The sequence below is a fragment of the Aspergillus oryzae genome, chromosome 2, assembly GCF_000184455.2.
Source record: "Aspergillus oryzae RIB40 DNA, chromosome 2".
Classification (NCBI taxonomy): Eukaryota; Fungi; Ascomycota; class Eurotiomycetes; order Eurotiales; family Aspergillaceae; genus Aspergillus; species Aspergillus oryzae.
Window position 1 is genome coordinate 1454973 of NC_036436.1, and position 25452 is coordinate 1480424.

The 25452-nt window shown below is 49.7% G+C and overlaps 8 protein-coding genes across 8 annotated transcripts; 5 read left to right on the top strand and 3 right to left on the bottom strand.

The window, feature by feature from the left end:
• Window positions 1–528: 528 nt before the first annotated feature.
• AO090001000556 (beta-mannosidase mndA) lies at window positions 529–3545 on the top strand (the record flags this gene model as incomplete). The annotated part of the gene is made up of 6 exons (XM_023234607.1): window positions 529–709; window positions 760–766; window positions 825–905; window positions 969–976; window positions 1021–1188; window positions 1246–3545. The coding sequence occupies 6 exons, from the start codon at window positions 529–531 to the stop codon at window positions 3543–3545; spliced, it is 2745 nt and encodes a 914-aa protein (XP_023089714.1).
• A 1762-nt stretch (window positions 3546–5307) lies between these two features.
• On the bottom strand, window positions 5308–6934 carry AO090001000557 (uncharacterized protein; the record flags this gene model as incomplete). Its single annotated transcript, XM_001819016.1, has 3 exons — window positions 5308–6393; window positions 6451–6845; window positions 6895–6934. 3 exons carry the CDS (start codon window positions 6932–6934, stop codon window positions 5308–5310), a joined length of 1521 nt encoding a protein of 506 aa, XP_001819068.1.
• A 565-nt stretch (window positions 6935–7499) lies between these two features.
• On the top strand, window positions 7500–8671 carry AO090001000558 (UDP-glucuronic acid decarboxylase family protein; the record flags this gene model as incomplete). The annotated part of the gene is made up of 4 exons (XM_001819017.3): window positions 7500–7583; window positions 7629–7768; window positions 7823–8013; window positions 8067–8671. 4 exons carry the CDS (start codon window positions 7500–7502, stop codon window positions 8669–8671), a joined length of 1020 nt encoding a protein of 339 aa, XP_001819069.3.
• Window positions 8672–9173: 502 nt separating this feature from the next.
• On the top strand, window positions 9174–10191 carry AO090001000559 (class I SAM-dependent methyltransferase; the record flags this gene model as incomplete). Its single annotated transcript, XM_001819018.3, has 2 exons — window positions 9174–9363; window positions 9431–10191. 2 exons carry the CDS (start codon window positions 9174–9176, stop codon window positions 10189–10191), a joined length of 951 nt encoding a protein of 316 aa, XP_001819070.1.
• Window positions 10192–10673: 482 nt separating this feature from the next.
• AO090001000560 (uncharacterized protein) lies at window positions 10674–12511 on the top strand (the record flags this gene model as incomplete). Its single annotated transcript, XM_023234608.1, has 3 exons — window positions 10674–11135; window positions 11196–12066; window positions 12477–12511. 3 exons carry the CDS (start codon window positions 10674–10676, stop codon window positions 12509–12511), a joined length of 1368 nt encoding a protein of 455 aa, XP_023089715.1.
• A 513-nt stretch (window positions 12512–13024) lies between these two features.
• Window positions 13025–14060, bottom strand: AO090001000561 (nicotinamide/nicotinic acid mononucleotide adenylyltransferase; the record flags this gene model as incomplete). The annotated part of the gene is made up of 3 exons (XM_001819020.3): window positions 13025–13306; window positions 13365–13638; window positions 13753–14060. 3 exons carry the CDS (start codon window positions 14058–14060, stop codon window positions 13025–13027), a joined length of 864 nt encoding a protein of 287 aa, XP_001819072.1.
• Window positions 14061–17742: 3682 nt separating this feature from the next.
• On the top strand, window positions 17743–22869 carry AO090001000562 (HECT-type E3 ubiquitin transferase UFD4; the record flags this gene model as incomplete). Its single annotated transcript, XM_023234609.1, has 5 exons — window positions 17743–18300; window positions 18360–20305; window positions 20834–22404; window positions 22460–22609; window positions 22673–22869. The coding sequence occupies 5 exons, from the start codon at window positions 17743–17745 to the stop codon at window positions 22867–22869; spliced, it is 4422 nt and encodes a 1473-aa protein (XP_023089716.1).
• Window positions 22870–23340: 471 nt separating this feature from the next.
• On the bottom strand, window positions 23341–24182 carry AO090001000563 (PaaI family thioesterase; the record flags this gene model as incomplete). The annotated part of the gene is made up of 2 exons (XM_001819022.1): window positions 23341–23367; window positions 23433–24182. The coding sequence occupies 2 exons, from the start codon at window positions 24180–24182 to the stop codon at window positions 23341–23343; spliced, it is 777 nt and encodes a 258-aa protein (XP_001819074.1).
• Window positions 24183–25452: the final 1270 nt, after the last annotated feature.

Here is a 25452-nt window from a genome sequence, read left to right on the forward strand (position 1 = left end):
GGAGAACTACTTGAACGGGCTGAACCGTTTCCGGACGGCTTCGGCGTCCTATACCATCCAAGTTCATCATCCGATCACCTCACCGGTAACGAGAAACCTGTTGGGATCCTTTGAGAAATGCAAGCCGACCCGGAAGAAAAGAGACGTTCATCTCCGGACGGCAACCTCCAAGCATCCCTCGACCGCCGATCAGTTTCCCCGCCGCAAGTGAGGGACTCCGCAGCCTTCCTATTCGCATCTCATTGGAAGGACTCCATGCAGCGATCGTGCTACTGTGGATACAAGCATTCTGTCCCCAAACCCCACTCATGATACTTTCCCTTTTTCAACACGGTTTGGCTTCCGTCTACTCTATGCCGTGACCCGAATCGTGGGAGGAGATATTGGAGTCCTGCATGACGGCTGGTAGAAATCTAGTGACTGAAATGATACTTAGCGAAGTATAAAACGGACCTGTTTCCCCTCAAACGGTCGTCTTTCCTAACTAGGATCCAACGCAAACCTGGTAGCAACCCCGCAGTCTCACAAATGCGGTTCACAGCGACGGCCGCGGCCCTGGTGGCATCCAGCATACCTGCTACACTGGGACAGCATGTCAGGGATCTTAGTAATGAGAAGTGGACTCTTAGTAGCGATGCCTTGAATCATACAGTACCCGGAAATCTTCCATCCCACGCCCATTTGGACCTGCTGAAGGCCGGTGTAATTGGTGAGTTACTTTATCTAAAATGACATACATGCATCTAACATGCACTGCAGATGACCCGTAAGTGATGGTGAAGCTTCGTCGGCATAGGTTGTTTTGATTAACTGGTCTGGCTCAGGTATCATGGACTGAATGACTTCAACCTTCGGTGGATTCCAGAGTCTAATTGGACCTACACCACTGATAAAATCAAGGATTTGTGAGTAAATATTATGTTTAATAGACGCTCGCTCCTGTTAATCCATATTCCAATAGACTAAAGGATGCCGAGTCTACCTGACTTGTTTTTGATGGACTGGATACTTTTGCAACAGTCGAGTTCTGCGGGAAATACGTTGCTTCAACTAATAACCAATACCGCCAATATTCTTTCGATGTCTCTCAAATCCTGGAGGGCTGCAATGAGGATCCCATCTTGAAGATCGACTTTGGTAGTGCGCCAAACATCGTGAATGCAATTGCTGAGGATCGTAACTCACCAGGTTCGGGCACCAAATATGTTTGCCTGCCTTTTACACAGTACTAACCTACTCTTCTAGTATGGCCCGATGGAATACAACAGACTTACGAATATCCGAACCGGTGGTTCATGCGTAAGGAACAGTCGGATTTCGGCTGGGACTGGGGTCCTGCATTTGCTCCAGCTGGACCTTGGAAGCCTGCTTATATCGTGCAACTACCAAAGGCGCAAAATATCCATGTCTTGAATACAGACTTAGACATCTATCGGAAAGGACAGATCAACCATCTTCCTCCGGACCAAAGTCAGCCATGGGTCGTGAATGCTAGCATTGACTTTGTTGGCTCCCTCCCACCCAATCCGTCTATGTCTATTGAATTCAAAGACACTAAGTCCGGCGAGATTCTCACATCAAAGCGGATAGGCAATGTGACCGTATCTGGAAATTCCGTTACTGGTGTTACTGTTCTTGGGGGAGTGACTCCGAAGCTCTGGTGGCCACTGGGCCTTGGTGACCAGAATCTCTACAACATAACTGTCACTGTTACTGGTCATCAGAACCAAACCTTGGCCCATGTCACCAAGAGAACAGGCTTCCGCACGATTTTCCTCAATCAACGAAACATCACAGATGCCCAGCTTGCCCAAGGCATCGCCCCAGGTGCCAACTGGCATTTTGAAGTCAACGGACACGAATTCTACGCCAAAGGATCGAACATTATTCCTCCAGACGCTTTTTGGCCACGGGTTACAGAGGCGAGAATGGCCCGATTGTTCGATGCCGTTGTTGCTGGAAACCAGAATATGCTCCGTGTTTGGTCGTCTGGCATATATCTCCACGATTTCATTTACGACTTGGCTGATGAGCGAGGCATTCTTTTATGGAGCGAGTTCGAATTTAGCGACGCTTTGTATCCTGTAGATGATGCGTTCTTAGACAACATTGCCGCTGAAGTTGTGTACAATGTTCGTCGTGTCAACCACCATCCTTCGTTGGCATTATGGGCAGGTGGAAATGAGATTGAGTCACTGATGCTTCCAACGGTCGAAAGGAAGGCTCCTGAAGAGTATGCGAAGTATGTTGGGGAATATGAGAAGCTATATATCAGTCTCATCCTGCCTTTGGTTTACCAAAACACCCGGTCCATTACATACAGCCCTAGCAGCACAACAGAAGGCTATCTCGACGTCGACTTGTCTGCTCCCGTGCCTATGGTGGAACGATATCACAATACTACACCTGGATCCTACTACGGCGACACCGACTTTTACAACTATGACAGCAGCGTCTCTTTCAACTCTCATGTCTACCCAGTAGGTCGCTTCGCCAATGAATTCGGATACCACAGCATGCCTAGCCTGCAAACCTGGCAGCAAGCCGTTGACCCCGAAGACCTCCATTTCAACAGCACCACTGTCATGCTCCGGAATCACCACTACCCAGCCGGCGGTACCTTCACCGACAACTTCCACAATACATCTCTAGGCATGGGCGAAATGACAATCGCAGTGCAGCGGTACTACCCTATTCCCAACAAACTGGACTCCGTCGCCAACTTCAGCGCCTGGTGTCACGCAACCCAACTCTTCCAGGCCGACATGTACAAATCCGAAATCCAGTTCTACCGCCGTGGCAGCGGAATGCCCGAGCGACAGCTCGGCTCCCTCTACTGGCAACTGGAAGATATTTGGCAAGCGCCATCATGGGCCGGCATCGAATACGGCGGACGATGGAAAGTCCTCCATTACGTCTCCAGAGACATCTACCAACCCATCATCGTCTCCCCATTCTGGAACTACACCACAGGTGACCTTGACCTCTACGTAACGTCAGATCTGTGGGAATCAGCAAAGGGCAAGGTTAACCTGACCTGGCTGGACTTGTCAGGCACGCCTCTTCCCCACAATGCAGGTACACCAGGTTCTGTTCCCTTCAACGTCGGAGCGCTCAATACCACCAAGATATACAGCACCAACATAAAGAATCTTACACTCCCCAATCCCAAGGATGCCATCCTTGTTCTCTCCTTGTCGGGCGAGGGACATCTCCCCAACTCGGACAAGAAAACGACATTCACCCATCAGAACCACTTCACACCGGTTTTCCCCAAGGACCTGGCTCTGGTGGATCCCGGGCTTGAACTGTCGTATAATACTAAGTCAAAGACTTTCACCGTAGAGGCTAAATCGGGCGTCTCGCTATACACGTGGCTTGATTATCCTGCTGATGTGGTGGGGTATTTTGATGAGAATGCTTTCGTGTTGCTTCCGGGACAGAAGAAGGAAATTGGGTTTACGGTTCAGGAGGATAATACTGATGGGAAATGGGTACAGGGAGTCACGGTGCAGAGTCTGTGGAATCAGACGCTTGAGAAGTAGGACGAATTACTAGTAGCTTAGGTATGTAGCCACTAATTTCAGGATGAGATAATATGCGTAGTATCCGCTTAAATCAATTGTGAATGCTGTGATGAACATTTCGTATAGAATCATGTAGAATTGGCAGGTATCATCATGGTTGGTGTGCTTCACCATTTATTATCGAAGACCTTCCCATCCACATAGTCAAACAGTTCCTTCACCCGTGGTAGGTGATCGTGTCCAGCTCCAAAAAGCATGCCCTTCCGGAGAACCTTCCGATAGTTCTTTCCGGGAGATACTTTACCCAAGACATATTTCTAACGTGTTTGGCATTTTGGACTGGCATCACGGTGAGTTATGCTTCTTGTATAACTCCGGTAGTTTATTCCAGGGTATTGACATCGTTAGGCTAGTCACAGCTTATTCGCCCGTGCTTCCCAGCCAGGCCGGTTATAGTAAAATCAAATTGAACGGGTTGACCGGTGGCTTGAATACGATCGGTATCATCGGGATCATTATCAGTGCGCAAATCGTCGATCGCCTTGGCCGACGCAGGTGCCTCATGCTTGGCTCTGCAATGCTGTTCGCTGTTGAAATAATCGTAGGTAGTCTCCTTTCCATCGATGTATCCTCCAAAAGGTCCCTAGCTAATCCTTTCTAGGCTGGATCGATATACAAATGTTCTCTTCGCCACCCAGACAAAGCAACCCAATATGCGCCGGGGGCTGTTGCGATGCTCTTCCAGTTCAACTTAGGGTAAGTGCACCATGCCGTCGAGTGGTGCATAGCTTGCTTGGCTAACAGGCGGATATTAGTCACGCAGCACCTTGGGGCACGGTATCTTTCCTCATACCCACGGAGATTTTTCCTTCAGACTTGCGAGTTCAAGGAAAGGGCTTTGGTATAACGGGCTGGGCGATTGGCGTGGGAATGACGACTCTCGTCAACTCTATCATGTTCTATAGTATTAAGAGTCGCAGCTACTTTCTCCTCGCTGGCTTGAATCTTCTCTGGATTCCCGTAGTATATTTTTTTTATCCTGAAACCTGTAATCGATCGCTAGAGTCAATCGAAGCATTGCTTTCGACACCCAGTCCATTCTTCTGGGATATGGAGCGTTCATACGGCTTGCATGGCGATGTGCTCGTCGAACGCGGGGGAGAAGAAGATTGATGGCGAGAAAAACAACAAGACTGAAGATTGTTAGAGTCTTCCCCATGAGGACCAGGAGGATGTTTCTATGAATTAAAGCACAGCTTTCTGCATGCTGCGTTATGGTATTGTTCTTCTAATCTGTATAGAAGGCAACTACGGGTACAGTCTAAGGAAGAGCCAGAAAGGGAATGTAGTCAGGTGCCTGTAGTCTTGTAATAGCCTTTGCCTGGGGCGTGCTTAGAGTCAACAGATGCCCGCCTTTCCATGTTTTTAATGCCCTCACGTCACCACTACAGGCCAATCATAGGCGGACTTCGACCTGAACTTGCAACAATCGCGAAAATCCACTCTCAATGCCGAGTCCAATAGGCAGATGTTCCATTAAACCCGTCCCAAGAACAAGCAAGTGAGGGTGCCTGAGATGTACATTGTTGGCCTTAGGCAAGGACTACATACCTCGAACTCAGGCACCACAGCAGTTGTCCGTATATCAACGCCTACAAGACGGTAGTGCACTTTGGTACGCACGCACGGTATTCTACGAGCTTCAGGACCGTACACCAAAGAGGACGTAAAATATATGTCTAGATTATCAAACGCTCTGACATAGCTCTAATTCATAAATTCATAAAGAATGGGTCGCTCTTTCCAGAAATCCCCATTTTGACCCACTGCCAATACCAATATACCGAGCCCCCAGCTGTTCTAGATACTGCCTATCCAGTATATTTCTCCCATCAAAAATAAACTTGGGTGGACGCATATGATTCATAATCCATTCCCAATTCAGGTTCTTCCCTTTGTTGTCTGGTGTGCTTGGTGGGGACTGGGGCTCTTCGATGCTAGTATCCTTTGCCGTGGTCATTCGCACATCGCCTGTCGCAATCGGAGTCTGAAACTCGTCCCATTCGGTCGCAATGACTACTGCATCGGCGCCATTGCATGCTTCGTACGCTGATGTACTCACTTGGACAGATGTGGAATGGCTACCGGCCGCAGCCACGTCTGTCAGAATGCGATCCCGCGGAACCATGGGGTCATAGATGGAGACGAGGGCGCCTTCTTGGAGCAGGTTTCGCACAAGAGAAATGGCAGCAGAATTCTTTGTGTCCGATGTATTCTTCTTGAAGGCAAACCCCAAGACCGCGATGGCCTTTCCCCCGACACTTCCATGCATAGACGAGACAATGCGCATAAAGAATCGCGACTTCTGGTACTCGTTCATCTCTATAACGGAAGCCCAATAATTTGCCACGGGAGTGAGACCTAGACTGCGAGCCAGGTAGATGAGACATAGGATATCTTTCTCGAAACATCCGCCTCCCCATCCGAGGGTGCTCTTCAACATGCCCTTCCCGATGCGAGGATCCATTCCGCAACTAGCACTCACGCTCTCAATATCTGCTCCGACCGCTTCACATATCGCGCTTAACGAGTTCACGCTGCTTATTCTCTGCGCTAGCATTGCGTTGGCGGCCAGCTTGGATAGTTCGGATGACCAGCGGTCCATCGTGATTATAAGCTCGGGTGATACCCACCGGGTGTATATCGCAGCCAGCTCTTCAGCTGCTTTGCGCGACGATGGCTTTTCTTGGTGGCCGATCAAAACTTTTGTCGGATAGAATAAATCTGTTATTGAGGTTCCTTCGGAGAGGAATTCAGGATTAGAGAGCACCTCAAACCGGCAACCATTCTTAGAACTAGATTCGAGCTACGCCCATGGTATCATTAGTATTCACTGGGTGAGATAGGAGACAATAGTCCGTACCAAGTCCCGAATCTTGTCTGCTGTTCCACATGGGACGGTCGACTTCTCCACGACAATCTTGTCCGACTCTGCGGCCTGCGCTATGGTCCGGACTGCGGCCTGCGTGTTGGCCAAGTCCAATGCCATCCCTTTCCCAATGCCGTCTCCCTTAGTAGGGGTATCAATGCACAACATAATAATCTCCGCCTCTCGGATGGCCTGATCGATGTCTGTCGAGAACGTAAGATTGCACTGGGTCTCTCGCTGCCGAACGCTGGATAGAACAGCTTCGAGGCCTGGTTCATACAGTGGAGGGATCCCTGTATTCCAAGCGTCAATCCGCTCCTTGTTTTTGTCCACAACCGTTACCTGGATGTCCGGACATTGATGGGCGATAACCGTGGCCAGAGGACCCCCTAGAACGTCAGGTAGGAACTCATCATACGCATCCGGTGCATCACTCACCCACGAATCCAGCACCAATACATGTTACATTCCGAATCATGACGGCGAAGCATCTAGGTCTGACAGAGGTTTAATTCCTGGTTGAACAACCCGGAGGGAAAAGAAAGACACTCGCTTCAATTTAGCATTCAGCATGTCAGCTGTGTTCCTAAGCTCTTCTGTGTTCTGTCAATCTAGGTGGGGGAACCAAGATTGAAGCTGAGCGTCAGGCCCACCCATGGTGAACTCTTTCCGGATACGGCAAAGAGCACACCATTCAAAGTTGGACTTAAGGCGACTATCGACACTTGCGGTGGGGATTTGCGTCTGAGCTTTGTCATCGTGCAGACTGTCAGCCCGCCACGGCGTACATTTCACCAAGGGACCCTAAGAATTACGACATCCGTCTTCGATCGGCATTCCTCAGCCCCACCACATCGGCAGCTGAGGTTTAGACGTCAGCCACCCTCGGCTGTTGTTGGGGGGGGCTGGAGGGAAGCGATGTGTTTGTTCCACCTTCCAAGGTCATCTTGACGCGTGACGAGATTAGGGCTTGTCGGGGCTGATCGGGTGGGTCAGCGCAGAGGATTAACCACTACTTAAAGTGTGCCATTCAAAGGTGACCCATGCTTGTTAGGGAGTATACTCCGTATACTATTTTACGTGATATGGCGAATCACGACGACAAGCTGAAAATCCTCATCACTGGGGTAAGGAACATCTACCAAAAGAAAGGTCTGGGCTAACACTGACAGGCTGCGGGGTTCCTCGGATCCAACCTTGCAGATTACCTCCTTGCAAAGGGCCAGGTAGTCATTGGGATGGATAGCTTCCAAACAGGTTCTCCGCAGAATCTTGAGCACCTCAGGAACCATCCCGACTTTACATTTGTCAAGTAAGATGGACACCATGGATCAAACGCTGGTTTTCTCGGGGTTGACCTTTACAGTCAAAATATACAACTGCCCTTGGAAGATGTGGGCCAGATCGATCAGATTTACAACCTAGCATGCCCAGCCAGTCCGATCCAGTATCAAAAAGACCCGATCTCAACGCTAAGGACATGCTTCCAGGGTACACAAAACGTGCTCGACTTAGCTATATCGAAAAACGCCCGCGTCTTACATACTAGCACATCAGGTAAGCGAAACGCCAATAGCCCCCTACTTCGCTTCTACCTAATACATAAGTAGAGGTATATGGCGATCCCCTCGTTCACCCCCAGCCCGAAACATACTGGGGAAATGTCAACCCCTTTGGGATGCGATCTTGCTACGATGAAGGCAAGAGAGTAGCAGAAGCACTGTGCTATGCATACCGTGAACAACAAGGCGCTGATATCCGGATCGCTCGCATTTTTAACACATATGGCCCTCGCATGAATGGCAGCGATGGTCGGGTCGTGTCGAACTTTATCGTCGCTGCATTGTCCGGTGAAGACCTGAAGATCACCGGCGATGGAACTGCAACACGGTCTTTCCAATATGTCACAGACTGTATGAAAGGACTCTATCGCCTAATGAACAGTGACTACAGTGAAGGTCCTGTGAATATCGGAAATGATGGGGAGTTTACTATCCAGCAGCTAGCAGAGAAGGTAGCTGGTCTCGTGGCCGAGATGACCAATCAGCCTAAGGTCAACATTACCTACCATCCACGCCCTGCAGATGATCCTGCTGTTCGTCGACCCCAGATCTCGCTAGCCAAAGCTGTGTTGAACTGGTGCCCAACAATCCCCTTGCAGGAAGGGCTACGAAGAACGATTGAGTGGCATGTAAGCGAGCGAGTCGTGTCCTAGCCCACCTGTTCAATTTGGATATGACTATTCGACAGTCCGGATACGGATTAGGAGCACTTAGTTGTACCAAGCCTCCTACCTCAAAAGGTTTCTGTCCTCGATAGAACAGCTTCGGCCGGTAAATAGCGGTGGGTACTGGTTTCCTGCTAATGTCACCAGTCTCAGATCTGGATCTATGATGAAGGTCACAAATGACCAATGAAACTTCTAGATAAAACAGTAGTCCGTCGAAGTTAGGTTAATAAAGAACAATACTAGCCCCACACAGAGATGTTTAAAATTTGCACGGAGTAGTAGTATGGAGTAGTCTTACAATGAGTACACTTATCTGCCCCGAACAGAGTGGTCCGTGGTGTCGGAAAAGGAGAGCGGTGAATAAATGGGCGGCAGAAAAAGCACGGTACCGGAGACTCATCTGATATCCGCTCCGCGCAATATTTCCATCTCCGTTTTTATTTTCAATTAACCTCAATCGCAGGTCTTGAATAACTAACATTCCATCATGTTGTCGCGATCAGTATGGAGGAACCTGGGCTATAATGCCCGTCGAAGAACGGCCATACCCGAGGTTCCCTACCGCTGCTTTTCCTGTTCGCAGCGAGCTCAAGTGGACTCCAACAAGGCCAACCAAGATGAACGGATGACCCATTTTGGCTTTAGCAATGTTCCTGAATCGCAGAAGGAGTCCATGGGTATGCTTCTATATGCTCTCCGCACTATTGGACACAGGACTAACCAAGCTATGCCGCCAATGTACAGTCGGAGCGGTCTTCAGCTCAGTTGCTTCTTCCTACGATGCTATGAATGATTTCATGTCACTCGGAATCCATCGCTTGTGGAAAGATCATTTTGTTCGCTCCTTGAACCCTGGATCGGCGCTACCATCTCGCAACACCGACACGACAGGAAAAGGGTGGAATATCCTGGATATCGCCGGCGGGACGGGCGATATCGCGTTTCGCATGCTGGACCACGCGACCAACATTAACTACGATCATGATACCCGTGTCACAATTGCTGATATCAATCCGGATATGCTTGCGGAGGGTAAAAAGAGGAGCATCCAGACCCCTTACTACAACACGGACCGTTTATCTTTTATGCAGGGCAATGCCCAGGACATGCCCAACATTCCCGATAACTCAGTTGACCTCTACACGGTTGTCTTCGGCATCCGCAATTTCACAGACAAGCAGGCCGCCCTACATGAAGCATTCCGAGTGCTGAAGCCTGGTGGTGTGTTCGCTTGTATGGAATTCAGCAAGGTAGAGAACAGCGTATTCAATGCGGTCTACAAGCAGTGGAGTTTCAGTGCCATCCCGATGATCGGTCAACTAGTGGCGGGAGATCGGGACAGCTACCAGTATCTGGTGGAGAGTATTGAGCAGTTCCCCAGCCAGGAAGAATTCCGGGGGATGATTCAGAAGGCCGGTTTCATGATCCCTGGCCGGGGATTCGAGAATCTCACTGGAGGGATTGCGGCTATTCACAAGGGTATTAAGCCTCTTTCCCAGGCTTGAAAGTTCCATGGCGGGTGAAGAGACGATGGGAGAAGAAAATATTTGTATAGTACTAATCTCCTAGATGACAATGTAACAGTAACAATCAACCATTTTGTACAGTACGGGATTTGCAGAAGCGTCAGCGTAGGTGGCGATGGTGTCATAACGGAAGTTATTGGAGCCGAGACTCGGAAGGCGCACTAGAGGGAGGGGATTGTTTCTCCTTTAGAATCTTAGGAGAAGCATGGAAGCGTTAGCGTGCAGAGAATCAAAGGAAGTCCGAAGTGTACTTACTACGTCGTATCTCCGATAATTAGTCAAAACTTCCTGCCGAGACCGATTCTCCTCCACTTCCCTTACGATTCACTCCCCCCGCCGTCGAAAATTTTCTAAATTCCTTCGCTTCCCCGGGATCTCGTCCGGGACCTCTTTTCCCAGGCCCCTCCTGGGAGAAGACGAATCAGTCCTCCTTAATTCCAAAGGAGAATGGTTTCTGCGCCATGGGGCACCTTCAGCAGCAATCGCCGATGATCCCGCTATCGTCCCCCGCGGACCCCTCCGTGCCCACCATGATAAAGAAAGACCGCCTCGCTCGCGACGAGCTGTCGCTTCTATCCTTGACTCCTCCAGACGTGATAAACTCTGCGTTATCAACTACAAAGGATGGCCATGCTGATGCATCGGTATCCACCGCCATTCATGTCATTTCCACAGAGCGCGCCGCCCTAGCGCACTTGGAACGTCTTTATGAAACAAATGCGTTGGCGCAAGAGAGTCTTGCCCGGGCGGTAAGCCAGATTGCTCGCAGCGTGCGGAGTGGAGGAAAATTGGTATGCTGCGGTGTAGGAAAGAGTGGAAAGATTGCCCAAAAGCTCGAGGCAACGATGAATAGCCTGGGTATCTACAGCGCATTCTTACATCCAACGGAAGCATTGCATGGAGACCTGGGCATGATTAGACCGGTGAGTGTCAAATTATGATAGTGAATTATATGGACAGGCTTATTTGATACTCTTATACAGCAAGATACCCTGTTGTTGATTTCTTTCTCGGGGCGCACGCCTGAGCTCCTGCTCCTGCTCCCTCATATCCCCTCAACGGTCCCAATAATCGCCATAACTTCTCACCTCCACCCGTCCACATGCCCTTTATTGTCGTTTCAACCGTCCGACATGGGCATCCTCCTACCAGCACCCATTCACGAGGACGAGGAGTTATCCATCGGCGTATGCGCCCCAACCTCGTCTACGACGGTAGCCCTGTCACTGGGAGATGCCCTGGCTATCGCCACCGCCAGACGACTACACACATCTCCAGGAAGAGGCCCAGCAGAGATCTTCAAGAGTTTCCACCCCGGCGGAGCCATCGGCGCCGCATCGAACGTCCTCACGCCAATGAGCATGTCCACCGCCTCATTCCCCTCCACAACTTCAGACGACCTCTCCAGTCAACAGCAGTCCGTCGCCTCGCTCCCCCAGTCAGAGGACACCCAACGCATAATCGACAAGCTCGTCCCCATCGACCAAATCCCAGCAGTATCTACATCCACTGGCACCATCCGTCTCCTAGATATCTTGCTCACAGCCATCCAACACCCCACCGCCAAGTCCTGGGTCCATCTGTCTCCGTCCGAAATAATCCCACCCCGACATCTCCGCTCCCTTTCGCAAACAAACTATGTAGACATGGACACGTCCGCGCTAGCCTCTCTCGGCCTCCCGTTTTCCGTACCCCGGGATGATTGGCTCCGGCTCCCTAGCTCGACCTCCCTCGACGATGCGCGTCGGCTAGTTTCGGAATCTACCGCTGCTGCGGGGGCCGTCATAGCCGTCATGCAGGACGAGAATCCCGATGCTTGTTTGGGCTTCTTTGAAGCGGAGGATCTGTGGGATGGTTGTGACTAATTTCCTCACTCTACCTGTTTATACACTCTGGTGATTCGGCTTTGCCTCCTCCAGTACATATCTATGTATATGGTTTTGATGAGACATGGGTCTTTTGTCTGCTATTATATGATGTTTATGAATAACGCCCTGTTTTGGATTGTTTGATTTTTGAAGCTGATAGATCTAGTCGCCTTTCCCCCCTCATCACGATAGATTTCTTCTGGTCCTGTTGCTGAAAACCATGCTGGTATATATCCTGCAATTTTATACATTGCGTCATCGCTGCGCTTTCAGTCATATTTTGAAAGCTATGCTATCGCCGTGTTCTGAGCACTTTACAAGTATATATTCATGAACTCTGGGAATGTAGTATAGTCCATTTATTCTTAAGAACTAGATCTACCATGATCTATCAAGGATTTATCAGTACAGGAGTCGTGTCAGGGGTATAAATAGAAAACCAAAAAAAGAAACAAAGTAAAGGTAAAGAGCAGCCAACGAAGACATAAACTCTATGGTATGTTCAGCGCATTATTCGTGACACTTGCCCAAGAACAAAATCTGGATACAGCCAAAATAAGGGGAATTTTTCGGACCAAGACCGCAGCTGTAGGAAGTGGGGAGAGTGACTCGCCAGGCACGGACACCAGACACTGCAGACATGTCCGTCGTGGCCCCACAGCTAAAGAATGTCTAGCTACAAGCGCCCCCAGGTATCCAACAACTGCGGTGCAAGGGAGAAGAGGGGAGGTGGACAGTAGCACCTCTAGGTAATGAATGTGGCCGGCACGGGTACGGGTCGCTTGTGGCTGCTATTGTACCCCCCAAAATAAGGAACAAGGGATTTCCTCATAGCGCGCTAAGCTCTCAGCAACTGGGCTCTTCCCACCGCGTATAGCAGAATGAGGCTGATCCGTACTCATGTGTAGTTAACGGGACTAACAAGATTGCAAGGTCTGAGGGTATCAACCTGACTTGCTAGGCTCCTGTTTCCCCTTCCCTTTGTCGGATGTGGAATTGGCTGTCGTGTTATCGTCCCCATACAGGCGGTGCTGTTCGATATAGCGGATGACCGGCACCGGGATTAGGTAACGGACGCTCATCTCACGTCTGAGGAAAAGACGAATTTTGGTGCTGCTGACATCGTTCTGAATCAGCTGTTGAATCACATGGATATTGTCCTTCCACGGCTGCAAGGCAGCAAGCGCTTCATCGATGTCTGTTCCGCTGCGTTCAACAATGAAAGACTAGAGGGCAACATTAGCGGGGTCCATGACTCATCCAATGTAGGCATATTGTACGTACACCGTATTTGCCAAGGATGTGGTCCAAATCTTTTTCACTCCATACTCCTGGAGTCGACATGGTATGGATCAGATCAGCTCCGGCCAGCAGAGCGATGCGTACGTGCTTCCGTGTGCCGTCTGCGGCTTCAATTCCCTCTCGGACAGTGTTGATCTCGTGGTCGAAATGATCAAGCACGACGGCAGTTGGTTGGTATGCCTTCTGCATTGGCTCCCATGTATCAACCATTAACCAGTCGGAGGTTTGTTCCACTGCAAGTTGGCACATAGCGACTCTAAACCCGACCAGTTTGGGTCAGCTTAGTGTTTCTTAGGGTATAGATAAACCGGTGAACCAGAAAACAAAGTAGGATACGCTTGGGAACTGATAGTGGGGAGAATGTTCTTACCGGTGCTCTGCAGCGGCCAAACCAGCCTTGCGATAGGCATCCGACACCGGCGAGAGATATCCGCCGATGAGTTCGAAGTTCGAGCTGAACTTGACGTAATCGGCTGCCATTTCGAACATCCGCAGATGCAAGTAAGTGATGGGCGAGAAAGAACCACAAGCGACCAGTAGCAAAGGAGTCTTTTCCGGATCATCCATCTTGCGCTTCAGGCGGAGTTCCGGAAACTGATAGTCCTCCATGGGTGCCGGGGGAATATGGGCGGGGGGCTGATGGACATCCTCCCCATGCCCACCGGTGATGTCAGTCATACTTGCGGATTGAGATAGTGATCTCAGAACGATATAACCAGGGCTCGAATGGATGTTTGTATGTAGCGCGATATGGGACGGGGTGGATAAGGAGTACCAAAGATTCAAAAGAGATGGGAAAGAAAGAAGAAGGGGACTTTTGAATGGATGATGGAAGGCGACTGAACCAAAAGCCTTTCAGAAAATCATTTGCCGGCGGTTTAGTCAGACCCGCGCGGGGAAAGGAATTTATTACGGTATTGGTATGTATCCGGCGGGGAAGCAAAAGAATTGAGGAACATCTACTTGAGGGGGAAAATCAGTACCTCGGCGACTGATCACATCATTTCTCCAACTCTGTTCTGTACTATTTTGGTATGAATCGGAGTTGGCTGAGTACCACCTGGGAACTTCCCGGTATGAATTTACCAATAAAGCGGCCCAGGCAGGATTAGGCAACTGTATGCACTCTGTCACAGAAAGTACTCCGTAATAATACGGAGGAATAACTGGGGACTTCCGATTCTCTCACCGGGGACCGGTCTAGATTATACTACTAATACTACTAGAAGTTGTTTCCGATTCCCTTTCATTGCTTGAATCTCGCAATTGTTTCCAGAATGTCTCTGACCCACGTCCCAATCGAATGGGACATCTCCTTCAGTTAATTGAGCACGTGAATATATTGTACTCCGTACCCTTGGTGGATTTATCCACAATGTGCCAACCTAGCCTTGTCTATACTGAACCCTATCCATTGGATGTCACGTATTCTGATGTATCCCTCGATCGGGCATTAGTACTGGGCATTTCATGCTGTCACACTTGTTATTTGCAAAGTAACTCATACCCACTATGCTGAGAGTTATATTCAGCTTTCGAACATCGGTTCACCCAGCCACTGTCGATCAATGATGGGTCTTCTAACCGAGCGGAGTATTGCTCTGTCGCTAATTCGCTCTTCTCCCTGTAAAGTACAGCCATGTGAAACTATAAGCTGAATCCGAACGCTGCATATTTTATTTATCCTGCAGCTTCACTGAATAGGATGCTGCAACCATCATGAGGCAGAGTCGCTCATTAGAATTGGGCATATACTTCCTGTGACTGTTACCAACTGCATTCCTTACATGTTTCAGGTGACAGACAAGATGTGCGCAAGTGCTTAGCAAGTTTCAGCAAATTTGGTTGCTTACTCGGCATGGTCAATGACATACTACAGTTGGAGAACCCGCCCATCCATTCCTGATGCTTTATGAAACCATACATGCATTCTCCATCCCGGTACAGCGTGATCAACCTGCGAATACTGGCATATACTACTTCAAATGTTTTGGTCCGAGAAAGACAGCTGACCTGACAGTAGCTTGTGTCTGATGATCGAGAAACCGGATTAGTCCGAAGTGACAGTTCGGGAAGGTTACCGAAAAGTTTAGCCATTTGGACCTTCCGACGCCTGTGTGGGTGAACCAATCCTGATAAGATATTGTCAATATTTAGTTCTTGAAGGCCTGTTAATAGAATGACCAGCCTCCAGCTACATGTTGTAAACTTTATTACTCCAAATCAACCTTGGAGAGAGGGTAGTTGCTACCTCCGCGGCTGGAGGGGTTGAAATGTATATATAAACGAGGGACACAGACACGTTTGTCAAGTTTCCTCTAGATAATGCTTGTAGATGGATTCAAAGGCAAGCCAGAAACTGTGTCGACATACATCCTCCGATCTGTAGGCATAAGGTTAAGTAAATCTACGAGTTAAGAGGACTTAGCCCACGGTCCGTTCGGATAATACCACTTATGGGCGTAGCCTCTAGTCGATGATTATTGAACAATATTTGGGATTTCAAAATTTGACGGAATGGCATTGGTACGGTCTTCTAGCTGAACAAAAAGGTTCCCATAGGAACCGGGATAAGCTGTGGCACTGATTGGATGCAGATGAGGCATGTTGGTGTTGGATGTCCACCTTACGTTTGATCGAGTAGTAGTGTCGATGTCACCCAGTGATAATAATTACTAAAACAATGATATACATGCATAACTGAATGAGTGGTACTGCTGAGTCCGAAAGGTTGCAGAATTGGAACATATTATGTTGAAAGAAAGATTTTAAAAAACATATATAGGGGTAAAATAGCAAAAATAATAGAGGAAGAGAATAAAAGAAGAACTATTTGTTGTGATACTTCTTAATGTGATATCTACTACTAGTAAGTACTAGTAGTACTTATTGGTGGCTGATGGGGCTGCACTATAGCCGCCTGACGCTCTCCGGAGTTGCTTCCTGAGGCCGGCGTCACCACTGCTTACCACTACCACGTCAACCCTCAACCCCCCAATTGATTCATTCCTCCTCTTCCATTCCACTTCCTTCTTCATCGCCACTACGACGTTCACGACCACTGCTTTTATCCCAGTTCTTGTCTGGTACTCATCACTAATTCATTCAGATACTTGCTTTCCTTTTACTGTGTATATCTTTATTCCTTTCTCGTTCTCTGTTCTAACTGTTGTCCTCCTGACTTATCTTTCCATAACTTCCACCCCCCCAAAAACGGACAACCGGAAAATACGCAGTGTCACCTTCCCGCCCACGCTCGGTCAACTACCTTCTGAGTAACGGATGGCGGGTTAAACGGTCGACAGACGAGCGAGCCCTCTTCGTCCAGCTCTGGTTAACATAAACTTATGGCCAGAACAAGGCCCAACCTTCACCGCCAGGACCCTCTTGAGGATTCATCCACTGGAGCCCCCGCCACTGCCGCCAGGTACATACTAGATCTACTTCCCTTTCCCTGCGCAGTTTGTTTCGCCTTATGACGCTTCATATCCTGCCTCTTTCGTCGTCGTGGCCCCGCACAGTCTATGACTTTGGGATCTGCTAGAAAGCCCGAGGTCGAGCTCTGCATCCCAATCCTGTCTGCTATCTTCCCCTACTACGCCGAGTCCATCGGTCATTGTGTGGAAAGACTGCTTTTCCTTACGTTACTCCAACCTTTATTTACCACCTATCTTATCCTGTCGCTCCCATACCTACCCCTCACTTAACTTTTTGTCATTGCCGTGACTCGGAAGTGCTCAGCTTCTCATGTCCTCCAGGATTACTCGCTCAGCCGCGAGACTAGCTGCAGAACCCCCTCCGCCCGCCACCTCAGGTCCCTCTCCCGCGAATCCCGCCGCTGGTTCGGCCCCAAATCGGAAGCGTAAAGTCCCCTCACGAAGCGATCGATCTGTGGAAGCCCCCGGACAGCCGAATCCTCCGTCCCCCCCACGGAGAGCTAAGAAACAGCGGCGTGCAGCTTCCCCCCAGCCGGCGGCCGCCTCTGCTGCTCCCCGCCGTGGTACCCGAAATCGTCCAGCTATGTCCCAATCCGGGTGAGTTTGAGGTGCTTCGCGGCGATCCTCGAGGTTGTTGCTGATTGACGTGTTGCCTCTAGTCCATCCTCACATCCAACGGAGGAGCCTTCGAGGAACCAGCCGTCACCCCCGACATCTAGAAGAAAATCGAGCAGAAATGGGAAGGTGTCACAAGGTAAGGTTACACGGACGATGCTCGATGCCTTTTTCACAACCCTACTCCCCCACTGGCCAAGCGACTCGGTTAACACATTACTTCGTCAGATCGCTTTTCAACTGCCCAATCCCCACCACCTCGGCGTCAACAGAAGAAGCGCTCATCGAGAAATAATCCAGATGTCATCATGAAAGAGGCGGATGAGGACGTCGAACGACGTGAACGGAGTGAGGAACGAGATTCGTCTCCACCAAGTGATAGCAACGATGGAACCAATCATTCGGGCCTTGATGATGACGATGGAGATCTATTTCACAATAGTCTGTTTGGCTCGCGCAGTCCCCTGGGGCTTCAGAGCACCCTACGTGCGCTGTCTGGGATGATGACGGGCATGTCATCCCGCTTGCGAGAAATCCTGTGCAATCTCAGAGCGAAGGATGACCCATCCATCCAATTGATTGCTTTACAGGAGCTTTCAGATCTCTTACTCGTATCTAATGAGGATAATCTTTCCGGACAGTTCTCCCCCGATCCCTACGTAAAGGAATTGGTCTCGTTAATGCAGCCGAATGAATTTGGCGAAGAAAATCCCGAAATCATGCTCCTGGCATGTCGCTGCTTGGCGAATTTGATGGAGGCTCTTCGCGGCTCCGTAGCCAACGTTGTCTACGGGGGTGCTGTGCCGATTTTGTGTCAGAAGTTGCTGGATATACAGTTCATTGATCTGGCCGAACAAGCCTTGAGCGTAAGTTCGCCGCTAGACCTGTTAACTCGGCTTCTGAGACCTATGCTAAAAACTCCCAGACTTTGGCCAAAATATCCGTAGATTTTCCTGCCTCTATTGTTCGGGAGGGGGGCTTGACTGCTTGTTTGACATATCTCGACTTCTTCCCGACTAGTACACAGCGTACGGCGGTGACTACGGCAGCAAATTGCTGCCGTAACCTCCCACACGATTCCTTTCCTGTGGTGCGGGATGTGATGCCCACACTTCTAAATGTGCTGTCTAGCAATGACCCAAAGGTGATGGAGCAAGGTTGTTTGTGTGTCTCCCGAATTGTGGAGAGTTTCAAGCATAAGCCGGAGAAACTGGAGGAGCTTATCGAACCCGCCATGTTGAAGGCGGTCCTCCGTCTGCTGCTGCCAGGTACCACCAATCTAATTGGCCCGCACATTCACACCCAGTTCCTCCGCGTTCTAGCGATAGTGTCAAAAGCCAGCCCCAGGTTGTCTGTAGAATTATTGAAGATGAACGTGGTCGATACTTTATACCAAATCTTGACTGGGGTATCGCCGCCAGGCAACCTGGAAGATACGACCGTTAAGATGGACAGTGTGCTTGTGATGCAAGCCTTGATACACCGGCCTAGGGAGCAGGTCCTTGAAACGCTTAATGTGATTTGCGAAATGTTACCTGGCGTTCCTGGTCGACATGTACCACAAACCGACGGATGGCTTAATTCCCCCCTCGACAGCGATCCGTCCCTTGGCTTAAAGTCGCCCAAGGCGAAAGAAGTAGCCGAAAAGAGACGCTCTCTATTACTAGAATGCCAAGGCGAGCTCAAGCGTTTTGCTATGATCCTGCTGCCAACGTTGACCGACGCTTACTCGAGTACTGTCAACCTAGAGGTGCGGCAAAAGGTTCTCATCGCTCAGCTTAAGATGTTGCACCATTTAGATGCCGGTCTGGTGGAGGAAGCTCTACGATCCGTGCCATATGCCTCGTTCCTGGCGGCAATTTTATCTCAGAAAGACCATCCGTCGTTGGTTTCGTCAGCGCTGCGGTGCTCTGAACTTCTCTTCCAGCGCTTGGAACATGTGTACCAGTACCAATTCCATCGCGAAGGTGTTGTCTCAGAAGTTTTCAAGTTGGCGGAGGGACCTTTGTCGGATGAGAAGCAGACCAAGCCTTCCTCTGATCCACCCGCTGCTATGGACACCTCGAGCGATTCACGCCGGGAAGCCGAAGACGCCGATGGCGCGGGAGATGACGATGCTCATCATGACGACTATGATGAGCAAGAGGATGAGCGGGACGAGAACGACGACATGTCGGAATCCGATAGCTCTTCATTATCCGGCCAAGTGATCTCTACAAGGGTAGACAACGCAATGAAGGACCTCGTTATCCGCGATGCTCGGACGTTTGTTGATCTCTACGAAGCCAGCCATGGTAGAGACATGCGAGAGAAAGCTATACAAGTCCTGACCGAATTACGAAATCTCGCCTCGAATATAGAAGCCTGCTATAGTGGAGACGCACGTGAGGACGGCCTTGCGCTTTTCGAAAAACTGGCCGCGTACTTCGACGGTGACGCACTCGAGAGTATCACTAGCTCCGAATTACTGAACTCGGGTATCATCAAGGTGTTGCTGGACGTGTTTGGTGACTTTAATCTTTCGTCTATGCGCAAGGCTCGTGCTGCCTTTCTACAGGCATTCATGGGATCTACTATCTCCGAGAAAGCCCGAAGCCAAAGCACTGCTACGACTCCATTCAGTGTCCTGATCCAGAAATTGCAGGACTTGCTCAGCCGGACTGAGCATTTCGAAGTGCTTACTGTCAGCCACAATTCTTTGGAAAACACACGGAGTAATGCTGCACATATGCTTGGAAAACAGCTTAGGCTCAAGTTGGTGGCCGATGAAGACTCCGATATACCCCGTACCTATCGAAGTATAATGGTGTCAATCCACGCCATTGCCACGTTCAAAGCCTTGGATGATTTCCTCCATCCACGAATTAGCCTGTCAGATCGTCCAAAACCATCACGCAGCCGAGAATCGTTGTTCTCACAGATTGCTAATGCCGCCCGACTTCGGGATCAGCTAACCGGCAATGGCGAGTTTCCTGGAGGTGATATCCCGCCTTTACCGCGTCAGAGCACGGATAATGACAGGTCGTCGCATCCAGAAGACTCGCAACTAAATGCTCAGGAGTCTTCCACTGAAGGTCAGGAGCGTAGTTCGAGATCCAGACGTTCTGGCCGACACCAGCAGACTTCAGAAGACCATGATGACGAGCCTTTAGAGTGCGCGGATGAGAGACACCTGAGTGAGGACGAAGAAGATGATGACGATGGTGACGATGGAGAACTGAATGCTATCATGGATGATCTAGACGATGACCTCTCTGAGGACAATGCTCCCGACCCGACGGCGGTGAACATGGAGGTAGCCTCCTCCGGTAAGGTAACTGCTCGGAAGGAGGACGGAACACGTGTGGCCACACCATCTCAATCCACCCCAGCATCTAAAGCATCATCTTCTGCCTCTAGTGTGGCTCAGAATCCCGCCGGAAACAACTCTCTTGCCACGGCTGGCCGTCCTTTCTCTTCCTATGCCGCTGCAATGGCTTCTATCCCGTCAGACTGGCACCTGGAGTTTAGCGTGGATGGCAACCCAATTACCGGTGACACAACAATATACCGTGCTGTTCATCATAACCGGCAGGATTCCGACACCAGCGGAAGGCACGTGTGGTCTGCTGTCCATACCGTCAAATTCAGGCGCGTTCCGGGGCCCCCTCCCCCAGAGCCTACTGCCCTCACATCTAGTACACCAGAGTCCGCTGCGAAGAACGCTAGCACCGAGATGCCGCCCTCGCTCAGCCAAGATACAACAACTGCGTCGATACTCCAACTACTTCGCCTTCTGCACGAGATGAATGCTACTCTTGATGATATAGTCACGGAAAGCAAGGAGCTCGTCGCACTTAAACCCGAAGCCCTTGCACAGTTCATCAATACAAAATTGACGGCGAAGCTTAACCGACAGCTGGAGGAACCCCTGATCGTAGCGAGCAGTTGCCTTCCCAGCTGGAGCGAAGATCTTGCTCGTCTCTTCCCTTTCCTGTTCCCATTTGAGACCCGCCATTTGTTCCTTCAGTCGACGGCTTTTGGTTACTCGCGGGCGATGATGAGGTGGCACAATTCGCAAAACGGCGACGATGGTCGGAACGATCACCGACGTGATGATCGACCGTTCTTAGGCCGCCTCCAGCGACAAAAGGTGCGTATCTCAAGAAGCCGTATCCTAGAGTCTGCTATGAAAGTTATGGAACTCTATGGCTCTTCGCCGAGCGTCCTGGAAGTGGAATACTTTGAAGAAGTAGGCACTGGATTAGGCCCGACTTTGGAATTTTATTCCACCGTTTCAAAGGAATTTTCAAAGAAGAAGCTCAAGATCTGGCGAGAAAATGATTGCAACGATGCCGAAGAGTTCGCTTTTGGCAAGCGAGGCTTGTTTCCCGCCCCTATGAGCGAACAGTATGCTGCCTCTGAGTCCGGGAAGAAACAGTTACATTTGTTTAAAGTTCTCGGCAAATTTGTTGCTCGCTCGATGCTCGACTCCAGGATCATCGATGTCTCTTTCAATCCGGCATTTTTCCGAATCGCTGATAGCTCTTTCTCCGTAGCCCCATCGCTGGGCACGGTAAAGGCGGTTGACCAAGACTTGGCGAATTCCTTGCTCCTGTTGAAGCGCTTCGCCAATGCGAAGGCAGAAGTCGAGAATAAGGCGCTTTCAGAGGCTCAGACGAGGCAGGCCCTACTAAATGTTGAAGTGGACGGTGTTAAGGTTGAAGATTTGAGTCTCGACTTCACCCTCCCCGGCTACCCGTCCATCGAATTGATCAAAGATGGTTCTAATGTTCCGGTAACGATCGAAAATGTCGATTTGTACGTTGAGCGGGTCGTGGATATGACTTTGAGTAGTGGTGTCCAGCGTCAGGTGGAAGCTTTCCGGGAGGGATTTTCGCAAGTTTTCCCATATTCTGCTCTCCGGACCTTTACGCCCGCGGAGCTTGTAATGTTGTTTGGAAGAGCAGAGGAGGACTGGTCTATTGAGAGTAAGTACACCTGGTCTGTCTGTATAAGTACGGCTTACTAACATGCTGGTCCCAGCACTCATGGATTCTATCAAAGCCGATCATGGCTTCAACATGGATAGTCGCAGTGTGAGGAACTTGCTCCAGACGATGAGTGAGTTGGATGCACAACAACGTCGGGACTTCCTTCAATTTGTCACTGGTAGTCCCAAGCTCCCAATTGGAGGTAGGAAGAAAGCCCGCGCATCATTCAAGCCAAGACGGATTCTGACTAGTATAACCTTTACAGGCTTCAAGAGTCTCACCCCGATTTTTACCGTTGTCTGTCGCCCCAGCGAACCGCCATACACCCCCGATGATTATCTCCCCAGCGTCATGACGTGCGTAAATTACCTGAAGTTGCCGGACTACAGCAGCTTGGATGTTCTTCGAACCCGACTGTCTGTCGCTATCCAAGAAGGACAGGGAGCATTCCACCTGTCTTAGTTCCTCTCCGTCCAGCAGCTTGCTATCAAGTTACAGATGGTTAGAGAACTTTCCTTCCGTCGCTCTTTAGCGGAAGCCATACAAAAATAGGAAAAAGAATCAAAAACAAACGGTACATTTGGTCCATTGGTACAGTATCTAGCAAAATACCCTTACATGGTGATTAAGGGAGGTTATAATGACGGCATGAGTGAATCGAATCTGTTTACATCGGCCGGCTTTCTGCATTCAAAGTCCATTATTTACTTTAGTCGCAGGGCATCGATTCCGGACTTTGGGGTGGAGTCATGGGGTTCGTCATTTTATTTTAGATAGAAAATGGAGATTTTCAGCGCAAAATTGTGGCCCAGTCTATCAGTACGCCGTTCTATCTTGTGTCTATAATCTATATGAGGTATTATAAGTTTGTCCAGGAAAATATTAGCTGAAGAGTATTTAAATCACATCGCGCCCACGGCTGTCACACCTCAATCAATCGCGATACAGAGGTACCATAGTCTGTAATCATAAACAGTTAGTCACCGACTGAGGAAGGGAGTCAAAGTCAAAGGGAAAAACCATACCTCTGCAAACTTAGGCTCAACAAACAAAGCCCTAGCTTCGGCCACCATAACGGGATCACTCTCCTCTCCAGCCGGTGGCAACGAGCTCAAGCTTCCCTCCACCCAAGCCTTCCTCCCCTCAACATTAACCGTATCAGCCCGCAACACGTACAACCGATCAGGGACGGCCGGCTTCCGAAAATCCATATTCAGGTTCGCCGTCATACCCAAGCCACTGGGAAACGACGCCGACACGCACCGCGCAAATGCCTCGTCGAACATAACGGACAACAAGCCCCCATGCACGAATCCCGGGTGCCCGCACAATTGCTTCCCGATATGGAACACAGAGATCACACGCCCCGCCCACCGGCCGCTATCCTTCAACTTCTCAGTCGCCGTCCACATGTACGGCGGCACGGTGATCTTCTCCGGACCGGCCAGTGAACCGGCGACGAAATGAGCAGGCCGCAGAGAGGGGTTCATGGAGAGGTGAGGGCGGGATTCTTTGTACTTTGGGTCCTGACGGAGGGACCGTACTAGGGGCAGACGGGAGATGGACGTTTCGACTTGGGGTTCGGGGGCTGGTGGTGCTGTGGTGCGGAATGAGGGGACGTCCTCGATTGGTGTGGCATTTGTAGAGGCATGGTGGTCTTGCGCTGTTGCTGAGGCGGCGATGCGGACTGTGCGAACTGGTGTTGTTTGGGGGGTTGTTGTTGCCAGAAGCTTGAGTCTGTGGGTGTAATGGAGGGTTCGGGTTAGGGTCATCATTGTTGCGCTTTGAGGTTGTGGCTTTAAGTGAGATGGTATCGAGGGGTGGTATTCGTATGCCACAATGATATCGGGGCTTTTTTTTATAAAGCTGTAGATCTATGGAAACTTAATCTTTTTAGTGTTGGACCGTGTGTCAACTTCATCTATCCTAGCTAGGGTTTGGATCGACGTACCTATGATGTTAGGAGCTTTTTTAAGCTATTCAAGTGAATCTTGATAGGGTCAGGAAAGAGATAATGATTCTTCGTTGCGACAGAACCCGGATAAAGATAAAAAATTGAAGAAAAAAACCGGAGAAAAAGAATACTAACTCCGTAGTGGAGTATGTCTACGCTAGAGGGCCCACGTGGAAATGCCGTCATTCTCGCAACTATAATAAAGCTAATCCTGCATGATTGTCTTGTCTTTCTGAGCTTGATTGCTCCCAGAGCTAGATCTTCAGGGTCTTGCGTGGCTTGAGATCTATCGATGGCTCTCTTGGTTCATGTAATCTACTTCAAGGTCATATCAAGCTTATCTCTTCAAGATCGACAGATCGGACGAGTAAACGTCTCATCCGCTCTATGCTGTGTTCAATGAGAATATAGGAATGCTCGTGATTACTCCGCCAAGCATCCTAAGGTTTGTAGGCATTCGCCATTGCCTTGATGATTGCAGGACCGTTCTTGCTTTCGAAAACCTTGACATCTCCAAATAAGGTTAGTCGGCATGCCGAGATTTTTTTGATCGGGCTGGAGTGGGTCCGTTCGGAGTCATCCCGAGAGCTCCCGGACTCCGATGGACGGAGTATAGGCTGAACATTGAGTACACATAATAGTCATAGAGCCGTCGTGCCGTATTAGTATTTAGAGTTGTATGACATAGGTAGATTGTCTGAGACCTGTTATGCTATTTTAAAGCATGTGTTATCACTCTAATGCATGCATTATCTGATTTCGGTCTCGCCGAGTCTGGGTGCTTTGCGTCAGTGCTCTGCCTGTTACTTAATAAGGTAGTTGGACAATTTGAAGTGTGATAGGTACGGACTTGGGGCTCCGCATTATGTACGCGCTTGTGCATTGGGGCAGCTTTTGTTAAATCTGGTTACTGGATGTGGGTTTCGCAACCTGTCGTTCGAGTCATCAAGACGTAGGCTGTTGCTCTTTTTGAAACATTGTTTAGCTCTCTAGCTTTAGTCTTTTGGTCCGAAGTATAAGTTTGTAGTCCAGAATTAAGCTTGTTATAGTCTAGATAGTGGCGTGCTGCATATTTAACTCATCCTTTATTG